This window comes from Prorops nasuta, unplaced genomic scaffold (genome assembly GCF_024137725.1).
Source record: "Prorops nasuta isolate Cenicafe-Biocafe unplaced genomic scaffold, Cenicafe_Pnas_1.2 PNAS00011, whole genome shotgun sequence".
In the NCBI taxonomy this organism is placed as follows: domain Eukaryota; kingdom Metazoa; phylum Arthropoda; class Insecta; order Hymenoptera; family Bethylidae; genus Prorops; species Prorops nasuta.
In genome coordinates, this window is record NW_027116808.1 from 1,630,999 (window position 1) to 1,643,491 (window position 12,493).

At 35.0% G+C, this 12,493-nt stretch overlaps 3 protein-coding genes across 5 annotated transcripts; 2 read left to right on the forward strand and 1 right to left on the reverse strand.

The window, feature by feature from the left end:
* Nucleotides 1-11: 11 nt before the first annotated feature.
* mIF3 (mitochondrial translation initiation factor 3) lies at nucleotides 12-1,029 on the reverse strand. Its single transcript, XM_066733792.1, has 2 exons — nucleotides 362-1,029; nucleotides 12-281 (listed from the first exon to the last, which is right to left on the reverse strand). The coding sequence occupies exons 1-2, from the start codon at nucleotides 890-892 to the stop codon at nucleotides 156-158; spliced, it is 657 nt and encodes a 218-aa protein (XP_066589889.1). The 5' UTR covers nucleotides 893-1,029; the 3' UTR covers nucleotides 12-155.
* A 140-nt stretch (nucleotides 1,030-1,169) lies between these two features.
* On the forward strand, nucleotides 1,170-4,003 carry waw (Translation factor waclaw). Of its 3 annotated transcripts, XM_066733790.1 has the most exons (9): nucleotides 1,170-1,309; nucleotides 1,374-1,642; nucleotides 1,718-2,189; nucleotides 2,264-2,503; nucleotides 2,570-2,835; nucleotides 2,919-3,133; nucleotides 3,214-3,426; nucleotides 3,496-3,547; nucleotides 3,752-4,003. In XM_066733790.1, exons 1-9 carry the CDS (start codon nucleotides 1,230-1,232, stop codon nucleotides 3,916-3,918), a joined length of 1,974 nt encoding a protein of 657 aa, XP_066589887.1. In that variant the 5' UTR covers nucleotides 1,170-1,229; the 3' UTR covers nucleotides 3,919-4,003. The 3 variants fall into 3 exon arrangements, with proteins under 3 accessions (XP_066589887.1, XP_066589886.1, XP_066589888.1); XM_066733789.1 differs by having other exon boundaries at nucleotides 1,374-2,189; XM_066733791.1 differs by lacking the exon at nucleotides 3,752-4,003 and having other exon boundaries at nucleotides 1,374-2,189; nucleotides 3,496-3,671.
* Nucleotides 4,004-6,273: 2,270 nt separating this feature from the next.
* On the forward strand, nucleotides 6,274-6,895 carry LOC136777654 (uncharacterized). The gene is made up of 2 exons (XM_066734097.1): nucleotides 6,274-6,735; nucleotides 6,821-6,895. The coding sequence occupies exons 1-2, from the start codon at nucleotides 6,274-6,276 to the stop codon at nucleotides 6,893-6,895; spliced, it is 537 nt and encodes a 178-aa protein (XP_066590194.1).
* The last annotated feature ends 5,598 nt before the right edge of the window (nucleotides 6,896-12,493 follow it).

The window sequence follows — 12,493 nt, forward strand, 5'->3', positions numbered from 1 at the left end:
TTCTGTTTTTATATTCTTATTATAATAAAAATCTTTATTTGATAAATCTATTTACATTATGTTTTTTTAGAAATAAAAGTATTAGTTATAGGAGTAAATTATTTATTTACAAATCTATCATAGCAGAATAAATTTTTTGAAAATTCTTGATTGCATTAAGCTTGGTTACTCTCAAGAAGTTTCGGAGAAATCGACAAATTTAAATTGTTCTTCTTAGCTAACTTTTCCTTAATGTCTCCATACTCCTGTAAGCCTTGTTTTATTTTTTTCCCTGTATTGACCTTGATATGAGAAGAAAAATTAATTTAGTGATTTATAATTCAAATTTTAATGCATCATTTTAACCAATTTTTATTCTTACAGCTTTCTCAGTATCTCCTTGAATCGTTACTTTCACAGAATATTTTTGTTTCAAAAGTTTTTCCATTTGTTTAATTTTAATTTGAATATCATGATCTGCTGATGTTCCTGAAATAATAAAAATCTTTTGCTTCCTTTCTTTAGAGCTCTGCTTCTTGTTTTCATCTTCATTATCATCAATCTCGTATGTATCTTCCAGATACTGAGAACTCGAGACTAACCTATAAATTGGAGTCTCTTTAACTTTGTCAAACTCACATTCCTTAACAAGTTTTAAACTTCGTCGTTTCGCAATTTTCATAGCATTTTCCAATGTAGTTGTAGTAATAGAATTGTCTAACAAATAAAGCGTAATTTGAGGAATTCTTATAGTTTTCGGCTTAGGTTTTTTTTGGTTAGGACTGTCTGTTGTACTATCGTCCAAATTATTAGAGCTGGATACATGCTTAAACGTTACTAAATATTTATTTGCATTAAATAATCTTACTAAAGTATTTCTAATATACATTCCATTATAAATAAGTGTACTCATATTTTGTTGAAGCCGGTCTCATCTCATTTAGAATTCGTCCGCCTAACTAACCTTAAGGCTCAAGTCTCAACTAACCCATTACCCAATACCAATCCAATGACGCTGATGGAAATTGGAAAGTGCTTTTGCTGACCATTGCTGACTACTGCTGAATGACTGCTGCTGTCTGTCTTCAAGCAAGTTTAAAGTACATTAAAATACTTTAAACTACTTCAAAGCTTTTAAAGCAATCAGCTGATGTTTTTTTAACCACATAAAAATAATGTTACAAACTAACAGATAGATCTATGGAAAATTTATTAAAAGAATAAATTTATGAGAAATCTACATTATTAACATGACGTTTATTGTATGTAATTTTAGAAACATTAACTTAAAATTTTTCATAAATCAAACACATTTTGTAAAACAAACGAGGTTAGTGCAGTCTTGCTGCTATTCTTAATAAATTTATATATTTATCATACTATATTTTTTACAGGAATAAGACAAATCATAAATTTTATAAAAACTACTGTAGCAGAGCAGGTGATTATAAAGATTATCCAATATCACTAGAATACATTCGTAACTTTAGTATCATAGCTCATGTTGACCATGGTAAGAGTACTCTGGCAGACAGAATTCTGGAAGTAACAGGTGCTATTAAAGAAAATTCTGGAGCACAAGTTTTAGATAAATTACAAGTCGAGAAAGAGCGTGGAATTACTGTAAAAGCCCAAACTGCCTCATTACGATATGTTTACAAGGGTAAAGAATATTTATTAAATCTTATTGATACACCTGGGCATGTAGATTTTTCAGCTGAAGTCTATCGCTCTTTAGCTCCATGTCAAGGAGTGATATTATTGGTTGATGCAAATGATGGAGTGCAAGCTCAAACTGTAGCAAATTATCATTTAGCCAGTGAAAGAAATCTTAAAATAATACCAGTGATTAATAAAATAGATTTAAAAAATGCTGACCCAATGAAAGTAACAAATCAATTAAAATCTGTCTTTAATATAGACAGTACAGAAATTTTGAAAATATCAGCAAAGTTAGGAATAGGCATAAGAGAAGTCTTAAATAGTATTGTTGAAAGAATTCCACCCCCTAATGGATCAAGAGATGAACCACTTAAAGCTTTATTATTCGATTGTTGGTATGACAAATACAAAGGATCTATCATGTTAATTTATTTGAATGATGGAACCTTATCTGTAAGTGATAGCATTACCTCAATTTATACAAAAAAATCATATGAAGTAAAAAGTTTAATGCTTTTAAGGCCCCAAGAAGAATACGTAAGCAAGTTGTATGTTTTTATTATCCATTATATATTTTATATTATTAATTATTTTCAATTAATTAACAAAAATTTATTATCAGATATGCTGGACAAGTGGGATGTGTAATTTGTAATTTGCGTTCATCAAAGGAAGCACATATTGGTGATACCTTTCATTTAGCAAAGAAACCTGTGGAGCCATTAGTAGGATTTCGTCCAGCAAAACCAATGGTGTTTGCTGGCTTTTATCCAATGGATCAGTCTTGTTACATGGATTTACAAAAAGCTATTGAAAGACTCACGGTAAATGATAGTTCCGTTGATGTTGTGTCAGAAAGCAGGTACTGTATATCTTTATAACAAATTCAATAAGATGGTAGTATAAGACAAAGCTGAAAATATTTTAGCCCCGCTCTTGGTCAAGGATGGCGTATAGGATTTCTAGGATTATTGCATATGGAAGTATTTCAGCAGCGTCTTGAGCAGGAATATGGCGCTGAACCAGTAGTTACAGCACCTAGTGTTACTTACAAGGCTGAAATTATTGGCAGCAAATATATTAAAAAATATAAAGATTCTACAATATTTTTTAATAATCCTGCTTACTTCCCTGACAAAATGTACATTAAAGAACTGTATGAGCCTATGATTATAGGAACTATCATTGCTCCAGGTAATGCTATCTGACAAATTGTAAGAGCAATATTAGAATGCTTTTCATCTTTCAATGAATTCTGTTTCTTCTAATACAAACAGCTGAGTATATTGGAGATGTCATTGCACTATGCTTGAATAGAAGGGGGGTAGAGCAATCTACAAAATATTTGGATAATGACAGGGTAATTTTAGAATTTTTATTACCATTAAATGAAGTTGTTTTGGATTTTCATGACAAATTAAAAAGCATAACTTCAGGGTATGCCAGTTTTGATTACGAGGAAAATGACTATCAACAATCCAATATAGTGAAGGCAAGCAGCATAATTATTCATATAATATCAAAATATTTCATTAAATCTAATTAAATCACACAATAAATGTATTTTTACAGATAGATATAGCTCTTAATGGCAATGTGATAGAGGAGTTGTGTACAATAGCTCATTGTACTAATGCTACCGAGTATGGGCGAAAAATATGCGAAAAATTAGTAGGGATTTTACCAAGACAACAATTTGAAATAATTATCCATGCCAAAATTGGTTCCAAAATATTGTGCAAGGAAATTTTGAAACCATATAGAAAAGATGTGACAGCAAAATTGGTAAGTATTTTGTACCAAATTTGATCTGCTTATATAATTATTATACTATTTTATTTTATTTATGCACAGTACGGCGGCGATATTACTCGAAGAAAAAAATTGTTAGCTCAACAAGCAGAAGGTAAAAAGAAGTTAAAAATGATTGGAAGAATTGCTGTTCCAAGAGATATTTTTATAAAAGTGGTTAAAAAGTAAAACAATGCTGTATAAAAATATAAGTGGAATAAACTTCAACTATTATTATATTTTACAATTTTATTATTTACGGTGTGTTGTCAACACACCACTAAATTACGTTAATTATAATGTTGTTTACACTTCGCAGTACTGGGCTGTCCTGGAGTCGGAATACACACACGGCCAGAAACTTCGGATATCAGTAATAGCGGTATTTTTATCGCTTCATTTTCTTACGATAATGATGTGAAAGTTTGGAGTGTACAGTATTTCCAACTTCGAAGATATAAATTTAAATTAGCCTATCAAAAGTAAAAAGAGTAGAAGCAACTTAAACATTATCTTCCAAGCAGTAAAGTAAACAATGCAGGACAAAGCTACACTTTTTTTCTGACTTACAGTTTAAATATTGAATATTTTATATATTAATAAAAACAAAATAAAACTAATAAGTTTTGTTTGGTTTGTATTTCTATATTTTCTCCACTTTTACATTGATTCATAGCATGGGTATGGGTGATCATTTCTTTCTATATGATTTGCTCTAATCGTAAAAATTCTTTTCACTCCTCATATTGGTTGCATTCAGTAGAGACAACAGTTGCGGAACTGTTGAGTAATTCTTTTTAAACTTCTACTTCTATTGGATAAAATCATAGGATCTAAGAGTAATAGCCAATAACATACACCGCTCCCTCAACATTTGTCTCTACTGAATGCAACCATTATTACAGGCAATAAATTGTATACTGTGGGAAATTGATTCGTCGACCTTTCGGTTAACTTCACTCCGTACTTTTCTGAATTATACCACAGTATAGAAAAAATCATTTAAGTTGGTATCTGTTGTAGAAAGTATAGAAATATGAAAATAATATATATATTTTCATACTCATGTACATATAGTCTACTCGACATTAGTTCATCAAAATAGTAAATGTCAAATAGGTAAAATTCATGAAATATGAAGTATCAGTTGTTTGTAGCACAACAGAAAGAATTATAATAAATAGTTATTTAACCAATATTTTCAAAAATTATGTATTTCTTTAAAGTATGAAAATATTCTGTTTGTCTACAAATAAATCCTTCATTTGTAAATAAGTGTATGCAAGTTATTTAATCAAAAGTTGGACCAGCTGAAGTAAAGGGACTAATGCATAGCAGAAAGAAGAATAGTTGTCAGATGAGTATTCCAAACCACAAAAGCAAAACTGATTTGGATATTTTTCTTGGTTAAAATGTTTGTAATCATTTTTGTTACAGGAATCATTCATCAAGACACATGGTATAATTGTTATTATTTATTGCACATCTCTAATAAAACAGTGATTTGTGAAGTGGACAAAAATTCTTGTATATTTAAAAGTTGAGTGAAATCCATCTATTGCAGTCGCAGCTACTCCGTAAAACTTGGATTTGAAGACTTAAGTAAATCTCATCTAAAAAAATATAATTATTAAAATTAAGAAATGTAAGTCTATCATAATAAGTTATTATTTGTTTACCGTCAAAAGTCTATAGCATGGCCATTATTTTCTAAGACTTTGTTTAGTCTATGCGGGACGGAATTTACCAAATTTTCACAAATTTCAGGTTCTCCTCTCAATTCTTCCCAAACTCTCAACACATGATTTCTCAGGGCTTCTTTAGTTCTTTCAGCCTCTGGTCTCCATCGTTTGGTTATGATGCCCCAGATATTCTCTATGACATTTAAGTCAGGTGATTTGGAAGGCCAATCAACCAGAGAAATTTGTGGATGCCGGTTAAACCAATCTCGTGTCTTGAACGAGGTGTGTACGCTGGAATTATCCTGCACATAGTGAATGGTAGGCATTTCCTCCTCAGGATAGATTGCTCTTACTGTCGGCAGCATGACATCTTCCAATACATTGATATATATATCCGAGTTCATCTTAGTTTCTATTTGATGAAGCTCTCCAATGCCATGCTTGGACATCCAGCCCCAGAATGCCAACGATATTCTACAACTCCTGTCTCGAGGAAGAACATATTTTTCGTTCAACCTTTCGTCATCTGGCCTCCACACGTGCATTCGGCCGTCTGCTGTTGACACAAATACCTTCTCATCTGTCCAGATCGTATTATCCCAACAATCATCCTGTTGGCCTAAATATTCTAGAGCAAATCCTACACGTCTTTCTCTGTGCTCATTTGTGTATTTAATTTTTCTGCAAGGACGATGGCAATGGACACCTTCTCTATGCAGAATATTACGCACTGTTTTAGGTGTAATATTTAAATTTATCTCACTTAGAACTCTTGCAGATGCTTGGAAAGGATTGTTTTCCATTGAACTACGAATAATTCTGTTTTCTTCTGCAGTTGTTTTAGCAACTCCATGGTTTTCTTTTCTATGATCTGATAATCCTTCCAGGCCATTCTCTCTATACCGATCTATCCACTTACTCACTGTCTGCCTATGCAAATTTAACTTTCTTGCAATTTCAATATTGCTATAATTTTCTCTCTTCAATGCAATAATTTGCCCTCTTGTAATTAAATCTTTTTCCCTTTGATTCATTTTCACTTTTACTTAATTGTAACTTGCAGTCTTTTGTTTTAAACAAAAGACTGCAAGTTACAATTAAGTGGGAAAAAAACAAAAGACAAATAAAGACTGCAAGTTACAATTAAGTAAAAGTGAAAATGAATCAAAGGGAAAAAGATTTAATTACAAGAGGGCAAATTATTGCATTGAAGAGAGAAAATTATAGCAATATTGAAATTGCAAGAAAGTTAAATTTGCATAGGCAGACAGTGAGTAAGTGGATAGATCGGTATAGAGAGAATGGCCTGGAAGGATTATCAGATCATAGAAAAGAAAACCATGGAGTTGCTAAAACAACTGCAGAAGAAAACAGAATTATTCGTAGTTCAATGGAAAACAATCCTTTCCAAGCATCTGCAAGAGTTCTAAGTGAGATAAATTTAAATATTACACCTAAAACAGTGCGTAATATTCTGCATAGAGAAGGTGTCCATTGCCATCGTCCTTGCAGAAAAATTAAATACACAAATGAGCACAGAGAAAGACGTGTAGGATTTTCTCTAGAATATTTAGGCCAACAGGATGATTGTTGGGATAATACGATCTGGACAGATGAGAAGGTATTTGTGTCAACAGCAGACGGCCGAATGCACGTGTGGAGGCCAGATGACGAAAGGTTGAACGAAAAATATGTTCTTCCTCGAGACAGGAGTTGTAGAATATCGTTGGCATTCTGGGGCTGGATGTCCAAGCATGGCATTGGAGAGCTTCATCAAATAGAAACTAAGATGAACTCGGATATATATATCAATGTATTGGAAGATGTCATGCTGCCGACAGTAAGAGCAATCTATCCTGAGGAGGAAATGCCTACCATTCACTATGTGCAGGATAATTCCAGCGTACACACCTCGTTCAAGACACGAGATTGGTTTAACCGGCATCCACAAATTTCTCTGGTTGATTGGCCTTCCAAATCACCTGACTTAAATGTCATAGAGAATATCTGGGGCATCATAACCAAACGATGGAGACCAGAGGCTGAAAGAACTAAAGAAGCCCTGAGAAATCATGTGTTGAGAGTTTGGGAAGAATTGAGAGGAGAACCTGAAATTTGTGAAAATTTGGTAAATTCCGTCCCGCATAGACTAAACAAAGTCTTAGAAAATAATGGCCATGCTATAGACTTTTGACGGTAAACAAATAATAACTTATTATGATAGACTTACATTTCTTAATTTTAATAATTATATTTTTTTAGATGAGATTTACTTAAGTCTTCAAATCCAAGTTTTACGGAGTAGCTGCGACTGCAATAGATGGATTTCACTCAACTTTTAAATATACAAGAATTTTTGTCCACTTCACAAATCACTGTTTTATTAGAGATGTGCAATAAATAATAACAATTATACCATGTGTCTTGATGAATGATTCCTGTAACAAAAATGATTACAAACATTTTAACCAAGAAAAATATCCAAATCAGTTTTGCTTTTGTGGTTTGGAATACTCATCTGACAACTATTCTTCTTTCTGCTATGCATTAGTCCCTTTACTTCAGCTGGTCCAACTTTTGATTAAATAACTTGCATACACTTATTTACAAATGAAGGATTTATTTGTAGACAAACAGAATATTTTCATACTTTAAAGAAATACATAATTTTTGAAAATATTGGTTAAATAACTATTTATTATAATTCTTTCTGTTGTGCTACAAACAACTGATACTTCATATTTCATGAATTTTACCTATTTGACATTTACTATTTTGATGAACTAATGTCGAGTAGACTATATGTACATGAGTATGAAAATATATATATTATTTTCATATTTCTATACTTTCTACAACAGATACCAACTTAAATGATTTTTTCTATACTGTGGTATAATTCAGAAAAGTACGGAGTGAAGTTAACCGAAAGGTCGACGAATCAATTTCCCACAGTGTATGTACTTTACTGATCGGCATGTATGGCATCCCTGGATGCATTTAGGAACTGCGTTATAGATTATACATAGAGTCTCTCAAAATCAGTAACTAAAAACGGAAAAGAGCATTTCAGCATACATTTTTTATTGAAAAAGACTTTAAATTCTATTACCCAAAGATTTTCAATCCAAAATGTATGTTAACTCGCGTTTTTTCGCTTGAGTTATTAATGATGAGTGGCCCTATAACAAGATTCCTAAATACATCAAGGGTCTCGACACGGTCTTTTCAATGCGATTCCTAAAACCATCGAAAAATTAAGGAAAAGCTATACCTGACGATTACTGTACAATTCATGTGACAGAAACTGTATGTACACTGACATTCATCGAATCTGCTCGTGAAGAATGGCCTACTAGATTTGTAACTAGCTGGACAGCTTCAGGTCTCTAGTTCTCACCAAAGCGTAAAACGTCACGGTGACGTCAGATGACGTCACGATGACGTATTGGAGTCGTGGTGGGGAGAATAAGGAGAATCTGGTAAATTGCATATACTCGAGTGTAGCGGTTGATCGTCTTACTTTTGTCAAAAGTATATCATCTCGGGATAAAATGGTATAGTAAGAATTTTCTTCTTTCTCTGTCTAATAGCATAAGAGTGAGAGAGAAAGACATATGATACCCCATGTGCCCATTGATTCTGCTCGAGCACGTTTTTGGTATAGTGATAGGAATTTTGGTATACTGATAGAAGCGGTAATAATATAGTAATCAAACGACAGATCAATAAAAAGAAGAGGGCATATTCCAATGAGTGAAGTGTCAAAATGTGCAACTTAACCTCTGTAATTTGTATTAATTTATTAAAATAACTTGTAAGTGATGAACTTTTAATAAAATCATATTAAGTGTTATAAATTTGTATAAAAAATATGTATTTTAGTTTTAACCTATTATTGTGTAACATATGGTGTATAAAAATAACTGAAAATATATATTTTAAATTAAATTTATGTTGTTGATATTTTGTCAAGAATAACACATCATTAACTTTTATATTAATAATAAGGAGCTATATTCTTGAGTCGTAAAGTCCATTGGAGCTTGCAAGTCAACTATGGATCCCAAGCTTACAGCAATAAGATTCTACGAATAAAGAAGATGCAATTCATTATTAAAATAGATAATCGTTAACTCAGATTTTTTTGCAGAAACCTAATATCAATAGTGACAAGCTTTCGTATCTATTTCCAATTGGTGATGCTGGAAGAGAACCTCTGAGAGCTCCTGACAGCTCAACTGCCACAGGTCCAAGAAACAGCTATTTACGTAAATCTGTCCAGTGTCATGCAATACATTATCCAGAAGCCATTCTGCTATTATCCAGCTAATGTTTCTACGCAATATAATTAATTACTTATTAATTTTCAAATATACTAAATATGTAAAGAAGAAAAAGCCAATATATTAAAATCCATTTACTTACACTACATCTCATTACGTAACCATGAGTGAATATTGTTGAATGGTGACAGAACAGTTTATAGTTGCAGAATCAGAATACATTCCTGTTGTGGGTAATGTTGCTGGGTCCTTTTGTTCTTTCGCAGTATCCAAAAGCAGCAAATTTGCAATGATTTTACAATTATAGCCTATATTCGAAGAAAACTTTAATACTTAAACTTAAATTGAAGAATATTCAAATGATTAATAGTAACTCCTTACGGATTAAGATATCTTGCATTATTTTCAATTTCTGCTACCAGTGCGTATAGGCAAATTCAGTGGTAAATTGTTATTCTCATCACTTAGAGCTTGTTAATCCTGTAAGTTACGTAGCACTTTAAAGTGGGCAAACAAATCCTTACGCTGCATTATATTAGTCTTCTCTTCCTTCGCTAACTTTTGAAAATTCATATATTACTGTTATCCACGAGTATATTTACCCAGTGGCTGAAAAATATTAGAAAGAGTATGAAAATTCATTCTTAAAAGTAAGCATAAATTATTTCCATATTCATAAAGTTATACATACCTATTCTATTATTTAGCTGGATGTTAGCTGCCACGAAGACATCCATATGTAATGTGCCTGCCCTCCTTCCTTTTTAATCCAGTGTATTATCCTAATAGTTTGCTGCAGGACAGTCTTAAGTCAGAAATAGATTGAAGTGTGATAATTCGGTTCTACTTTCTCTTTACCCTGGCCTACCATGAGGAGATACTCTTTTTTATCTTGATTTTTCATAACGTAAATGATAAATAATTATTCCTGAAATAAAAACGTGCACACACACACATATATATATATATATATATATATATATTATTGTCTTTTCAGATTATATACTCTATTTTTTATCTTATATAATTTATTTTTTTTTTCTTTTTTTCAGTACTCCGAAAATTGATTTACGTTAAATAATATTGGTGGCCCTGAAAAGGGCCGATTTTTGGATCCGACACGTGGCAGAGCACATTCCTTTTTTATACCATGCAATCCGATCCATCTAAAAAAATACCCATTCGAAACCAACAACAGTAAAGCTCATTCAATAATCCGTCCAGTAGCCATTCCGCTCGATCACTTGATTAAGTCGATTAGGTATCGAGTTAGTCAAGTTAGCTAAGAACTCTGGGTCAGACCTAAGGCCTTCCCAGATATTCTTCGCTTGATCGAGAATCGCTGCCCTCGTCCTCGCGCCTGGCTCTATCCATCGTCTGGACATCAATGCCCAGACGTTCTCAATTAAATTGAGATCCGGTGATCGAGCGGGCCAATCCACCACTTCCAACTCCGGGTGTCGCGCAAACCACGCTCGCGTTTCGCGTGAGGTATGGATCGCTGAATTGTCCTGCACAAATCGGATCACCGGTACTTCATCCGCGGGATATACATTACGCACGCTTGGGAGAAAAATTTCTTCCAAGATGCGAATGTATTCCCGGGAATTCATACGTGGAGAAATCTCCACAAGATCACCGATATGTTCACCGGAAATCCAGCCCCATACGCCACACGATACGCGTCCAGACCGATGAGTCTGGAAGACGTGGTTTGGCTGCAACCGGGTATCGTTCGGGCGCCACACGTGCAAGGCCTGAGCCTGAGAGGGCAACGATATGAAAACCTTTTCATCGGTCCATATCGTAGCCTTCCAATCTGCACGGCTCCGCGAAAGATTCGCGAGGGCATAGCCAACTCTCTGCTCACGGTGAGCAGGAGTTAATGGGATTTTACGCGCTGGACGACGGCAGTGAATACCTGCAGAGTGTAAACGCCGCAGGCCGGTGGTCACTGAAGCTGGATAATCTATCTCCTCCACTATGTCGCTGACACTAGCGAAGGGATCTTCTTCGATCCTGCTCAGCAGCTGCTGGTCATCGATCTCCGAAGTCCTTTTCTGCCCTCTGTTCTCCGCTCTCCGGTCACGCAGTGCGTGGTCTCCGCCTTCGCGGTACCGACGTATCCAGCGCCTGACGGTGGTCTCGTGTGCCCCGCAGAGTACAGCGATCTCACTCGCGCTTTTCCCGCACTCAAAATAGCCAATGGCTCTTCCTCTGGTAGCCTCACTATGCTGTGACATCGTCGACGTATCCAATAGATATGAATGTTATAACAAATTAACGTTATTATCGATACTTCTAATTCAATAATCGAGGCATTATTCACTTTTATCTATAATAACGTTAATTTGTTATAACATTCATATCTATTGGATACGTCGACGATGTCACAGCATAGTGAGGCTACCAGAGGAAGAGCCATTGGCTATTTTGAGTGCGGGAAAAGCGCGAGTGAGATCGCTGTACTCTGCGGGGCACACGAGACCACCGTCAGGCGCTGGATACGTCGGTACCGCGAAGGCGGAGACCACGCACTGCGTGACCGGAGAGCGGAGAACAGAGGGCAGAAAAGGACTTCGGAGATCGATGACCAGCAGCTGCTGAGCAGGATCGAAGAAGATCCCTTCGCTAGTGTCAGCGACATAGTGGAGGAGATAGATTATCCAGCTTCAGTGACCACCGGCCTGCGGCGTTTACACTCTGCAGGTATTCACTGCCGTCGTCCAGCGCGTAAAATCCCATTAACTCCTGCTCACCGTGAGCAGAGAGTTGGCTATGCCCTCGCGAATCTTTCGCGGAGCCGTGCAGATTGGAAGGCTACGATATGGACCGATGAAAAGGTTTTCATATCGTTGCCCTCTCAGGCTCAGGCCTTGCACGTGTGGCGCCCGAACGATACCCGGTTGCAGCCAAACCACGTCTTCCAGACTCATCGGTCTGGACGCGTATCGTGTGGCGTATGGGGCTGGATTTCCGGTGAACATATCGGTGATCTTGTGGAGATTTCTCCACGTATGAATTCCCGGGAATACATTCGCATCTTGGAAGAAATTTTTCTCCCAAGCGTGCGTAATGTATATCCCGCGGATG

What these genes read in the sequence shown, in the direction of transcription:
- mIF3 (XM_066733792.1), bottom strand. Translation starts at nt 892, where the DNA reads ATGAGTACACTTATTTATAATGGAATGTATATTAGAAATACTTTAGTA. An exon ending in AAGGAGATACTGAGAAAGCT is followed by an intron (nt 282 to 361) that starts GTAAGAATAAAA and finishes TCTCATATCAAG; the next exon opens with GTCAATACAGGGAAAAAAAT.
- waw (XM_066733789.1), top strand. Translation starts at nt 1,230, where the DNA reads ATGACGTTTATTGTATGTAATTTTAGAAACATTAACTTAAAATTTTTC. An exon ending in CATTTTGTAAAACAAACGAG is followed by an intron (nt 1,310 to 1,373) that starts GTTAGTGCAGTC and finishes TATTTTTTACAG; the next exon opens with GAATAAGACAAATCATAAAT. An exon ending in GATGTTGTGTCAGAAAGCAG is followed by an intron (nt 2,504 to 2,569) that starts GTACTGTATATC and finishes AAAATATTTTAG; the next exon opens with CCCCGCTCTTGGTCAAGGAT.
- LOC136777654 (XM_066734097.1), top strand. Translation starts at nt 6,274, where the DNA reads ATGAATCAAAGGGAAAAAGATTTAATTACAAGAGGGCAAATTATTGCA. An exon ending in CGATCTGGACAGATGAGAAG is followed by an intron (nt 6,736 to 6,820) that starts GTATTTGTGTCA and finishes TTCTTCCTCGAG; the next exon opens with ACAGGAGTTGTAGAATATCG.